This window comes from Hyla sarda, chromosome 5 (assembly GCF_029499605.1).
Source record: "Hyla sarda isolate aHylSar1 chromosome 5, aHylSar1.hap1, whole genome shotgun sequence".
Classification (NCBI taxonomy): domain Eukaryota; kingdom Metazoa; phylum Chordata; class Amphibia; order Anura; family Hylidae; genus Hyla; species Hyla sarda.
In genome coordinates, this window is record NC_079193.1 from 357,539,268 (window position 1) to 357,552,357 (window position 13,090).

Consider the following 13,090-nt stretch of genomic DNA (forward strand, 5'->3'; position numbering starts at 1 on the left):
AAGGCAGGACGTTACATCACAATGGCGTAGATGATAGGCAGGATGTTGTGGGGGCAGGTAGCAGGCAGGCAATGGTGCCCAGTGTCAGGCAGAATGTGGTACCAAGTGGAAGGTGACAGGTGTAGGATGGCATGTTACAGGCAGGATGTGGCGCCCGATGACAGGGAGGACGTGGCGCCAGGGAGGACGTGGCACCCGGTGGCAGCTGACAAGGAGGAGGTGGCACCCGGTGGCAGGTGGCAGGCAGGAAGTGGCGCCCAGTGGCAGGCAGGAAGTGGCGCCCAGTGGCAGGTGACAGGAAGTGGCGCCCAGTGGCAGGTGACAGGACGTGGCGCCCAGTGGCAGGTGACAGGAAGGACGTGGCGCCCAGTGGCAGGTGACAGGAAGGACGTGGCGCCCAGTGGCAGGTGACAGGAAGGACGTGGCGCCCAGTGGCAGGTGACAGGAAGGACGTGGCGCCCAGTGGCAGGTGACAGGAAGGACGTGGCGCCCAGTGGCAGGTGACAGGAAGGACGTGGCGCCCAGTGGCAGGTGACAGGAAGGACGTGGCGCCCAGTGGCAGGTGACAGGAAGGACGTGGCGCCCAGTGGCAGGTGACAGGAAGGACGTGGCGCCCAGTGGCAGGTGACAGGAAGGACGTGGCGCCCAGTGGCAGGTGACAGGAAGGACGTGGCGCCCAGTGGCAGGTCAGGACGTGGCGCCCAGTGGCAGGTCAGGACGTGGCGCCCAGTGGCAGGTCAGGACGTGGCGCCCAGTGGCAGGTCAGGACGTGGCGCCCAGTGGCAGGTCAGGATGTGGCGCCCAGTGGCAGGTCAGGACGTGGCGCCCAGTGGCAGGTCAGGACGTGGCGCCCAGTGGCAGGTGACAAGAAGGATGTGGTGAGTTGTAGGATGTAGAGACAGTTGACAGGAAGAGGACGTGGTGCTTGGTGGCAGGTAGGATGTGGCACCTCTGTGGCAGTTATAGGTGGCAGGCACTGGGTAACAGACTGACAGCTCTGGGATCACGTGACCTGGCCATTACCTGCTTGATGTTGGCCGGCAGTTTGGCCCATGGGTAGTTCTGCCGGATGTGGAACTCCACGTCAATATTCATGGTGCCCGAAATGACAACACCTCAGAGCGGAGCCCCGGCCAGCACCGCATCACGACCCATGATCTCGGTAGGAACTTACTTCCTCATTGGAGAGCAGCCGGGATGACGAGCGTCACGTCACTTCCTGTAGGGGGCGGAGGTTGGACCGTTTGCGTCACGCATACTTACATCCGCTAGAGGTGAAACCGTCACTTTTCCAACTGTCTCTAGTCAAGGAAGCGGCCATGTTTCTGTAGATTTTCCTGTCCTCTTCATACCACTTGTTGATATTATTCTCCTCACCAGTATAAATGGTCATAGACAGGGGCCATGTCTCTGCAGATGTAGTTGTCATTCTGTTTAGAGTCATCTTTAGGAGGACATGTCCCTATCATGGTTCCTGGTGCCTCCAAATAAATAGTTTTTCCACATTAAAACGCAGACAACTTTTTTATGGTAGCCCTTACGAAAAATTTTATATTTAGTAATTCATTAAATTAGTAACAAATAATATTCATATTAAAGGGAAACTCTGCCTAAACATCCGATTACTCAATCGAACAGTGTTCATTAACTTATGACTCTAATGGTTGAAAAACTACAACTCCCATCATACCCAGACAGCTGCTGGAGAACCAATGAGAGCAGTGTTTTCCAAACAGGGTGCCTCCTGCTGTTGCAAAACTACAACTCCCATCATACCCAGACAGCTGCTGGAGAACCAATGAGAGCAGTGTTTTCCAACCAGGGTGCCTCCTGCTGTTGCAAAACTACAACTCCCAGCATGCCCGGACAGCCAAAGGCTGTCCGGGCATGCTGGGAGTTGTCGTTTTGCAACAGCTGGAGACACACTTTTGGAAAACACTGCACTACAGTCAGTGTACACTTACCTAAGTATATTCGGCTGGGAATTTTGCAGATTCCGATTGCAGCATCCTTAGGGTATGCACACACGGTGGAATGTCCGCCCCAGAACATTTCCAGGCGGACATTTTGCAGGCTGCAGGGGGCGCTAAGACTGCTCGGAAATACGCCATCCCCATAGATGGCAATGCATTTCTAAATGGATTGCGCTAAAAGAATTGACACGTCATTGACACACTTGAATTTCCGTGCCAGATGTCTTTTAGGTGCTGAAATTCTGCTATCTGCACAGTGCGGCAGAATCCCATTGAAAACAATGGGACTCTGCTGCAACGGAATTTTTCAGGGCAGAATTTTTCAGCCAGATTCCTCTGTGTGAACGAAGATTTGCATGGAGTTAGCTGCTTAGTTCGCACATGATCATTTCCCCTACAGAACTATGAACAAAGAATTTAATTTCGCCAAGAGAATGAACGCTCTTTTGTCGAAATCTGCCCTGAAACGCCCATTAGTCAATGGTCCTTTGAATGTCAGGGGTTAATTTTGGTGGCAAATTCCACCAGAAAATTCAACGAGGAATTGACTTCACATTTTGGGATTGATTTATCCAAATCTGTGCAAGGAAAAAAAAATGTTGGCAACCAATCAAATAGCTTCTTTCATTTAGAGACCTTTTTACAAATGAAAGAAGCAATCTTATTGGTCGCTATGGGCAACAGCCACCCTTTGCCTCCATTTGTTCCTCCATAAGGTCATAAATGATCTTTTTTTTTATTGCTGATTTCCCCTGTACTTGACTCTGATCTGTCTTTCACTCCCCATATTCAGTCTCTTTCACGTTCTTGTCACCTGCATCTCAAAAACATTTCCAGAATCCGCCCGTTTCTCACTGCTGAAACTGCTAAAACTCTCATTATTGCTTTGATTCACTCCCGCCGACTACTGTCACTCTTTACTAATAGGCCTTCCTTTCTCCAAACTCTCTCCTCTCCAGTCCATCCTTAATGCCGCAGCCAGACTCATCTTCCTCTCCAGCCGCTACACCGACGCCTCCTTCCTGTGCCAGTCATTACACTGGTTACCAATTCAGTCCAGAATACAGTACAAAATCCTCAGTCTCACACACAAAGCTCTCCACAATGCTGCACCTCCCTACATCTCCTCTATCATCTCCGTCTACCATCCTACACGTTCTCTCCGATCTGCTAATGACCTCACACTAACATCTTCTATAATCCGAACTTCTCACTCCCGTCTCCAAGACTTCACTTGTGCTGTACCGGTTCTCTGGAATGCTATACCTCAATCCCTCCAGGCCTATAACAGTCTCTAATTGGCCTCAACATATCCCCAACATATCCCCAACATATCCTCAATATATCCCCAACATATCCTCAACATATCCCCAACATATCCTCAATATATCCCCAACATATTCCCAACATATCCCCAACATATCCCCAACATATCCCCAAACATATCCCCAAACATATCCCCAACATATCCCCAACATATCCCCAACATATCCCCAACATATCCCCAACATATCCTCAACATATCCCCAATATATCCCCAACATATCCTCAACATATCCTCAACATATCCCCAACATATCCCCAACATATCCCCAACATATCCTCAACATATCCCCAACATATCCTCAACATATCCCCAACATATCCTCAATATATCCCCAACATATCCTCAACATATCCCCAACATATCCTCAATATATCCCCAACATATCGCCAACATATCCTCAATATATCCCCAACATATCCCCAACATATCCCCAACATATCCTCAACATATCCCCAACATATCCTCAATATATCCCCAACATATCCTCAACATATCCTCAATATATCCCCAACATATCCCCAACATATCCTCAACATATCCCCAACATATCCTCAACATATCCCCAACATATCCCCAACATATCCCCAACATATCCCCACACCTCTTGTTTGAATAGTTATTGTGTAATTTTATGTCTAATACTTGTCTTTGTTTGTACCCCATAATTGTAAGCGCTGCGGAATCTGTAGGCGCTATACAAATAAATAAATAAATCTGACATATTAGCCCCAGTTACAGCCCCCCTGACACTCTTCCAGTCTGATTTGGGTCTCCTGAGACCCTTCTGCCATCCAGCACCCAACGATCGCAAGATCGCCAGGACGGAAGGCAGGAAACGCTCTAGCGTTATGCATCAAAATTGTTTTGCAAAAGCTGACACTATACATTGGGATGGGAATAGTAAGTCTGAGCCAACTTAGGCTGGGGGTTCACACCACGTTTTTGCCATACTGCTTTCAATCAGTTTTTCTAAAGAAAACTGTATGGCAAAAAAAACGGATGGAACAGTATGGGAAAAAGTAAACCGCATTTTTAAATGGGAGGGGTGTTGGGTGGGGACTTTAGGATGCAAATGCGCATGTGCAAAGTAAAAAAACGTATACGGTTTCCCGTATGGAACTGTATACATGTGCGTTTCCCATTGATGTCCATGTTAAAAAAAAGTATGGTTGACCACGTTTTTGTCGCCGGTTTAAAAACTGTACTGCAACCGCATATGTTTTTTTTAACATGGACGTTAATGGGAAACGCACATGTATACAGTTCCATATGGGAAACCGTATACGGTTTTTAGTTTGCACATGCGCATTTGCATCCTAAATCCCCACCCAACACTCCTCCCATTAAAAATTGACAAAATTATCAAAAACTTATGTTTTTTGTTTTTTTTTATAAAAACAGACGGAACTGTATGCACTTTTAAAAGCATTATACGGTTTAAAAACACATACGGTTTACTTTTTCGCCATACTGTACTATCCGTTTTTTTGCCATACGGTTTTCTTTAGAAAAACGGATTGAAAACAGTATGGCAAAAACGTGATGTGAACCCAAGTGGAAGGAATTTATTAACTGGCGCGCACCTGCAAAACCTATAACATCAAAATCTGTTCAGGGGAAAAGTTGCTGAGTTGCCCATAGCAACCAATCAGATTGCTTCTTTCATTTTTCACAGGCCTTTTCAAAAATGAAAGAAGCGATCTGATTGGTTGCTATGGGCAACTCAGCAACTTTTCCTCTGGACAGGTTTTGATAAATCTCCCCCCTGCACTGTGCTTTTATTTTGCGCATTGACTTGCGCTGAAATTATCATCTAATTTTACGTTATTCCTATGTGGTCTGCGCTAGCTTTGTTGTTGTGGGGTTCCAGGAGGTGTGGTTACCCTTTTTTGCGCTATTCAAGGGCTTCATGTCAAATTTATGACGTGATGTGCGGGACATTAGAAATTTTTCTCAGCAAGTGGCGAAACCCACACACTTGCGCAGCAGGTTTCGCATTGCGCAAATATCTGCACAAATGATAAATTCTCCCCCCAGTTTGTTCATCGATGTTATGGTCACATAGCTCATCTATAGCTATCCGGAGCTTTCAAATAAATCTACAAATTATTTTAATAGCCTAGAACAGTGGTCTTCAACCTGCGGACCTCCAGATGTTGCAAAACTACAACTCCCAGCATGCCGGACAGCTGTTGGCTGTCCGGGCATGCTGGGAGTTGTAGTTTTGCAACACCTGGAGGTCCGCAGGTTGAAGACCACTGGCCTAGAATTCCCAGTCTTAGGGTACATTGACACGGGCGGATGTTTTTTGCGGGTTTTCCGCTGCGTATTTGAAAAGGGGCGGGCTCTTCTCGGCTGTCCGCAGCAGATTTTCCGCAGCGGAATTTACGGAATCCCCATAGAAAACGTATCCTTCTCTGGACAGTTCCTAAAATGGACAGCAGAGGTCAGCAGAGAGCACTGTGGTCGTGACAGAAGAGAAATCCAAAAAGAAAAGAATTTCCTCTGTAGTATACAGACCATAAAATGTATTGGAAGGATTAAGATTTTTTAATAGAAGTCATTTACAAATCTGTTAAACTTTCTGGCACCAGTTGATTTAAAAAAAAAAAAAAAGTTTTCCACTGGAGTACCCCTTTAAGTGGTATTATTAGGATCCAGCCTGCTATTTTTGTTCAATTTGAACAATTGTTAATAAATACTAGCAGAGGGTTTCTACATAATTCGAGTAACACCACATTTTATAAATTGGACGGCTTCAGCCAGTGACCCCATATTTGTTCAAATTTTTGAGGACAATTTCGTTAAAAGGGGAACTCCAACTCCAGGGAACTGAACTTATGACCTATCCACAGGATAAGGTAGAGTGTCTGATCACAGGGGGTCTGACTGCTGGGACCCCCCACCATCTCCTGTACGGGGCCCATCAACTTACCATATTTTTCGCAATATAAGACACACTTTTTCTTCCCCAAAACTGGGGGGAAAAAGTCGGTGCGTCTTATACGGCGAATACACCCCTATCGCGGCGGTCCCTGCGGCCATCAACGTCCGGGACCCGCGGCTAATACAGGACATCACCGATCGCGGTGATGCCATGTATTAACCCTTCAGATGCGGCGATCAAAGCTGACCTGTATGGCCGGCGCTCTCCTTCCTCGTCATCACGTCGTCGCGTACGTGCGTCGGCGTGCGTAACGACGTGATGGCGGCGACGGAGAGCGAGGATACCCGGCCGGCAGCAGAGACGTTCCGGAGTGACGGGGACACGCCGACAGCGATGGAGCGACATCCAGGGCAGCGGTGACGGGTCCGGAGCGGCGGGGACACGTGAGTATTACCTCCTATGCAGTGGTCTTCAATCTGCGGACCTCCAGATGTTGCCAACGGCTGTCCGGGCATGCTGGGAGTTGTAGTTTTGCAACATCTGGAGGTCCGCAGGTTGAAGACCACTATTGGGTTAAAAATCTTTATTTTTTTAGATTTTGCACCAATAAATTGGGTGCGTCTTATACGCCGGTGCGTCCTACAGGGCGAAAAATACGGTATCTATCCTCAGCACGCTCCGGCCCCCACCTTTTTGGATGAGCACAAGTGACGGCCCGCTCAGCCAATTACTGGCCGCAGTTATGTCCCAGCCCTTGTGCTCATCTCCGAAGGTGGGGGCCAGGGGGCTAAGGAATTTTGTAAGTATAGTGGGGCTGTTGGACCCCCCGCGATCAGACACTTATCTCCTATCCTGTGGATAAGTGATAAGTTTGGTTCCCCAGTCTACCCCTTTTATATAAATTCCCCCTTCCATTTGGATTATAACGTTCACCCTTGGATAGCAGGTGGATCTAGGCATGTCCATTTTGACGCTATGGTTTTATCATACTACTATTATTATGCAGTTTCCCCTTGGATTTTGAATCTCCTCTATATATCACATTTTATACATTGAGGCTAGGATTCCACTGAGATTTTTGCCCTGCGATTTTTGTGGCATAAAAACGACAGTTTTTCCCTGCGTTTTGGCGTTTTTTTCTGGCGTTTTTACCTTTGTGTGGAATTTGCCGTTTTTGGCCCCTTTTGCTTTTTTTTTTTACAAAATAGTTGGGTACCAAAAAAAAAAAAAAAAAAAAAAAAGGATGCAGTAGGGATGTAAAAATGTATTTAACTAAATGTTTATTTTTTATAACAAAATTTTGATAATTTTTTTTTATAAAGTGTGTGTGTGTGTTTAACTTTTTTTTCCTCTTTTTTTCACGTTTTTTATGTAAAACTACTACTCCCAGCATGGAACAAGACAGTTTCATGATGGGAGTAGTAGTACCTGTACTATAGACATATCGCCCCAGGTGTCAGTCTGACACCCGATGTGATCGTCCATAATATAGCAGAGATGTGGCTCTATACAGCGCTCCCATCTCTGCTCTATTCACATCACTCATTCATATTTCCCACCCAGAGCTGTGATTGGCCGGATGGTTGCAGCCAATCACAGCTCTGAGGAAAAGATGAGTGAATGAGCGGCCGGCCTGGAGTATAGAGCAGAGCAGGGATGCGAGCGATGTATACAGTCGCTCTGCATCTCTGCTATAGACAGGACAGTAGTGACACCCGCTGTGATGCGTCCTTTAGCTGGCACTACTACTCCCAACATGGAGCACACTCTGCTCCATGCTAGGAGCTGTAGTACCTGCATTAATAGACAGATCGCAGCGAGTGTAACTTCTGACACCCGCTGCGATCTGTCTATTAATGCAGATACTACAGCTCCCAGCATGGAGCAGAGTGTACTCCATGTTGGGAGTAGTAGTACTTGTAGTTAAAGAGTACCTGTCATCAACAAAAACTTTTAATATGTTGTTCATAATCATTAATGAAGACATATTGTAATATATCTTCATTAAAAAATATTAATATTTATACCAGTTTTTTCATTTTATACTTTTGGCCACTAGGGGTCTCTCTTCTATGTCTGGTCTGCAGGCAGCTTCCTATGCTTTTCATAGTAAGTGTACAGCTTTTAGGACTAATGCTGAAAGGGCACTGGTCCTTCCACAGGAAGTTCAGTACTCTCAGCTCAGGAATCGCTCCCAGCCTGTGAGCTACAAGCCTGCACATGCCTCTCATATAACAGCCAGTCACCTCCCCCTCCCCCCTGCTCTGTGTTCTCCCTGCCCCTCACCACACGTTATCTTATACATTGTATTATCTCGCTGCACTCCCTGCTCTGTACCAGAGAAGAGCGGCCGCCGCATCTATACATTATACAGGAGGATCGCAACGGGCGATCTGTCAATAAGTACAGGTAACTACTACTCCCATCATGCAACAGTGTGTTCTATGCTGGGAGTAGTAGTACTACCTAAAAAATGTAAAAAAAAAAAAAAAAAGGGAAAAACACGCACACTACAATTTTTTTATTATTGTCGGCTACATTTTTAGTGCTTTACCCGCTCACACAAATTGATCCCTGTTTAAAAATTAATAAACATTTCGTAATAAAAAAGATACATTTCGTTAGGTGCAATTTTTTCCATCACTACTCATCTTTTTTATTAATTTTTTTATGGTACCCTGCGAAATTTTAATAAAAAAGGTATCTCCATAATTTTTTGGGATCGCTAAAGTCCAAAAAAGAATAAAAGACGCCTGCAAAAACGCAAAATTTAAAACCAACATGGCAACTTGGCATTTTTGCTCTCCCATAGACTTCTATAGGAGGAAAACGTCATGATTTCAGTGCAAAAAACACCAAACTAGGTTTTTGCAGGGGTTTTGAAAATCCAGCCTCTGAGCCAGAAATTGCTGAAAAACGCCAAAAGGATTAACCCCTTAAGGACTCAGGGTTTTTCCGTTTTTGCACTTTCGTTTTTTCCTCCTTACCTTTTAAAAATCATAACCCTTTAAATTTTCCACCTAAAAATCCATATTATGGCTTATTTTTTGCGTCGCCAATTCTACTTTGCAGTGACATTAGTCATTTTACCCAAAAATGCACGGCGAAACGGAAAAAAAAATCATTGTGCGACAAAATCGAAAAAAAAAAACGCCATTTTGTAACTTTTGTGGGCTTCCGTTTCTACGCAGTGCATATTTCGGTAAAAATTACACCTTATCATTATTCTGTAGGTCCATACGGTTAAAATAATCCCCTACTTATATAGGTTTGATTTTGTCGCACTTCTGGAAAAAATCATAACTACATGCAGGAAAATTTATACGTTTAAAAATGTCATCTTCTGACCCAACTTTTTTATTTTTCCACGTACAGGGCGGTATGAGGACTAATTTTTTGTGCCATGATCTGAAGTTTTTATCGGTATGATTTTTGTTTTGATCGGACTTTTTGATCACTTTTTATTCATTTTTTAATGTTATAAAAAGTTACCAAAATACGCTTTTTTGAACTTTGGAATTTTTTTGCGCGTACGCCATTGACCGTACGGCTTAATTAATGATATATTTTTATAGTTCGGACATTTACGCACGCGGCGATACCACATATGTTTATTTATTAATTTTTTTACACTGTTTTATTTTTTTTATGGGAAAAGGGGGGTGATTCAAACTTTTATTAGGGAAGGGGTTAAATGACCTTTATTAACACTTTTTTTTAACTTTTTTTTGCAGTGTTATAGGTCCCATAGGGACCTATAACACTGCACACACTGATCTCTTATGCTCCCATAGGGACCTATAACACTGCACACACTGATCTCTCATCCTGATCACAGGCGTGTATTAACACGCCTGTGATCAGCATTATCGGCGCTTGACTGCTCCTGCCTGGATCTCAGGCACGGAGCAGTCATTCATCGATCGGACACCGAGGAGGCAGGTAAGAGCCCTCCCGGTGTCCGATCAGCTGTTCGGGACACCGCGATTTCACCGCGGCGGTCCCGAACAGCCCAACTGAGCAGCCGGGATACTTTCAGTTTCACTTTAGAAGCGGCAGTCAGCTTTGACCGCCGCTTCTAAAGGGTTAATACCGCACATTGCCGCGATCGGCGATGTGTGGTATTAGCCGCGGTTCCCGGCCGTTGATTAGCGCCGGGACCGACGCGATATGATGCGGGATCGCGGCGCGATCCCGCTTCATATCGCGGGAGCCGGCGCAGGACGTAAATATACGTCCTGCGTCGTTAAGGGGTTAAAAAAACGCCAAACTGAAAAACGCCAAGTGAATCTGGTATTTTGCAGTTTACCATTGACTTGCAGCTAACATCTGGACGCAACGTTTTTTCACTGAAAAAACACCGTGCAGGAAAATTGGCGTTTTTGACAGCGTTTTTGCAAAAAAAAACTCAATGGAGTTCCAGCCTGAGAAAACAAAGATCCATATAAAACCCAGTGTGCAAATATAATGGATTGGCCTACCAGCAGCATCATTTGTGATTCCATGCAGAATCTGCAATCTCAATATGATAAGAGGACATGTGCAGATTCCTCAAACCCACCTAGGACCATACAAAACCTATATATATGTTCCTACACTTATGGCAGATGTCATTGGTGGAACCTTTCTCAGATCTCATATGAGCCAACTATATCTGTAAGGTGCAGCTAATTCCATCTTTAAAAATCACCTTCTATCATTCTGCTATCACCTCTGAGTCTTGGAGACATCACGAGTTCCATATTCTTCCCTTCGCTCTCTGCACTTTAGACATTCAGATATTGGTGACTTGTTCATCCACCTTCATGTACCGTATATACTCGAGTATAAGCCGACCCGAATATAAGCCGAGGCCCCTAATTTCACCCCAAAAACCCAGGAAAAGTTATTGACTTGACTATAAGCCTAGGGTGGGAAATACATCATCCCCCCCCCCCCATGTAATCATCCAGACCCCCGTCATCATCCAGACTCCCATCATCATCACCCTGTCATCACCCCCCCCCCCCTTCATCATCACCGCCTGTCAATCCCTTCAATCAGTGGTTTTCACCCTGCGGACCTCCAGATGTTGCAAAACTACAACTCCCAGCATGATTGAAGACCACTGCCGGGCCTCTGTCATCATCCAGACCCCCCCCCCCTTTAGGTTTCTACTCACCTTCCCTCGGTGGGAAGGAAGGGTGAGCTGGTCCGGCCCATCTATGCTGCAGGGACCGCCCGGTGGGGAGGGTTAGTCATTCCGGGCTGTACATCTTCACCGGGGGGCCCTCTTCTCCGGGCCGGCCCCGGACTAGGGACGTTGCCTTGACGACGACGCACAGGGACGTTCATGCGCAGGGATGTCCCTGTGAGTCCGGGGCCGGCCCGGAGCAGAGAAGAGGGCCTCCCAGTGAAGATGGACAGCCCGGAACGACTAATCCTCCCCACCGGACGGTCCCTGCAGCATAGATGGCCCAGACCATCTCACCCTTCCTTCCCACCAAGGGGAGGTGAGTAGAAAACTAAAGGGGGGGGTCTGGATGATGACGAAGGCCCGGCAGTGGTCTTCAACCTGCAGACCTCCAGATGTTTCAAAACTACAACTCCCAGCATGCCCAGGGGATGCTGGGAGTTGTAGTTTTGCAACATCTGGAGGTCCGCAGGTTGAAGACCACTGAGAAGGGATTGACAGGCGGAGAGTTCACTCGAGTATAAGCCGAGGGGGGCTTTTTCAGCACGAAGAATCGTGCTGAAAAACTCGGCTTATACTCAAGTATTTACGGTAACTTACTCTATTTATAAAACATGGCTGGACCATTGTATATACAGTCATGGCCGTAAATGCTCGTACTAGGGATGAGAGAATGGAATCTGACGAATCCGAATTCGTTACGAATTTCAGGATTAATTTAATTTGCAATGAATGCGAATATCGTTGCAATTCTATTGCGCAAATAGATAGGGTAGATAGGGACATACAGCGCAGTGTGTTGCACAGAAAATCTTTTTCCAGCAGCACTGTACCTCCTAGTCAAGTCAGCGTTCTGTTGCACAGAGAGAGGGACAGAGAGCAGTGTGTGTTTCACAGAAAAGCATTCTTACTGCAGCGATTTAACTACCAGTCACTGTCTACAGCGTTCTGTTACAGAGAGCAGTGTGTTGCACAGACGAACAGCAGCGATTCAGCTCAACCACAAATCCTGCCTAGAAGCACTGATAGGAAGGGAGTGAGATTGAGAGAGAGAGAGAGTGCAATTTTGGGTGTAGTACACAGCGACTGTGTGCTGCAGCACTGGTGTGTACTGCTGGTGTTGTGCTTCATTAAACTCCATTTAGTGCGGTCCTTTTTTAAGCGTACTGTGGTGGTGTACTATTTTGTTCCTGTTAAAGTCTCAAGGGCCTAGATACTGTGAAAGGACAGCAAAAAGTACACACCTGCTGCTGTTCTAGACAAATAGTGTTTTAAGCATAGTGGAGTGTATTGTACTCCCCTTTTATACGCACTAAGTATGTCAGGCAGAGAAGTGCCAGGATTTGCACAGAGGAGTGGCAGAGGCCTAAATTTATCAGGCGCAGGCAAAGGTCACAGCAGTCTAGGGGTGAGTGGCAGCAGGAGTGGCAGCGAGAGGCCTGATCTCTAGGTATCAGCTAGCGGTCGTGTCTTGACCAGCAACCCTTCTGCCGTCATCGATTGGTTAACACGGTCATCCCAATTGAAATCTGACACCCCCAATCAACAGTCGGTGGTTCCTCAGACACAACCCTCAGTTGGCATGGCCCGGAGCATTCCCTGTCCTCCCATTGCCTCTGTCCTATGCTGTTCCCTCCCCCACAGAAGTATCTTATGCTGTTGGTTCAGCTCCACTATTCAGTGAGGACGATCTACTAGAGGACAGTCAGCAGCTACTGCCCAGCCAAGAA

At 46.1% G+C, this 13,090-nt stretch overlaps 2 protein-coding genes across 6 annotated transcripts in view; one reads left to right on the top strand and one right to left on the bottom strand.

Annotated features, from left to right (window-relative positions):
- The window catches only part of FAM91A1 (family with sequence similarity 91 member A1), a 90,973-nt gene extending 89,482 nt beyond the window's left edge, over nucleotides 1-1,491 (bottom strand). The window contains exon 1 of one of the 3 annotated variants that reach the window (XM_056522695.1): nucleotides 1,024-1,163. In XM_056522695.1, coding sequence (XP_056378670.1) covers nucleotides 1,024-1,095 — 72 coding nt within the window. In that variant the 5' untranslated portion in view covers nucleotides 1,096-1,163. The other 2 variants (XM_056522696.1, XM_056522698.1) reach the window with 2 other exon arrangements.
- The window catches only part of ANXA13 (annexin A13), a 119,791-nt gene continuing 107,723 nt past the window's right edge, over nucleotides 1,023-13,090 (top strand). The window contains exon 1 of one of the 3 annotated variants that reach the window (XM_056522701.1): nucleotides 1,023-1,162. In XM_056522701.1, the coding sequence (XP_056378676.1) occupies nucleotides 1,070-1,162 (93 nt within the window). In that variant the 5' untranslated portion in view covers nucleotides 1,023-1,069. The remainder of the gene's footprint in view (nucleotides 1,163-13,090) is intronic. The other 2 variants (XM_056522700.1, XM_056522703.1) reach the window with 2 other exon arrangements.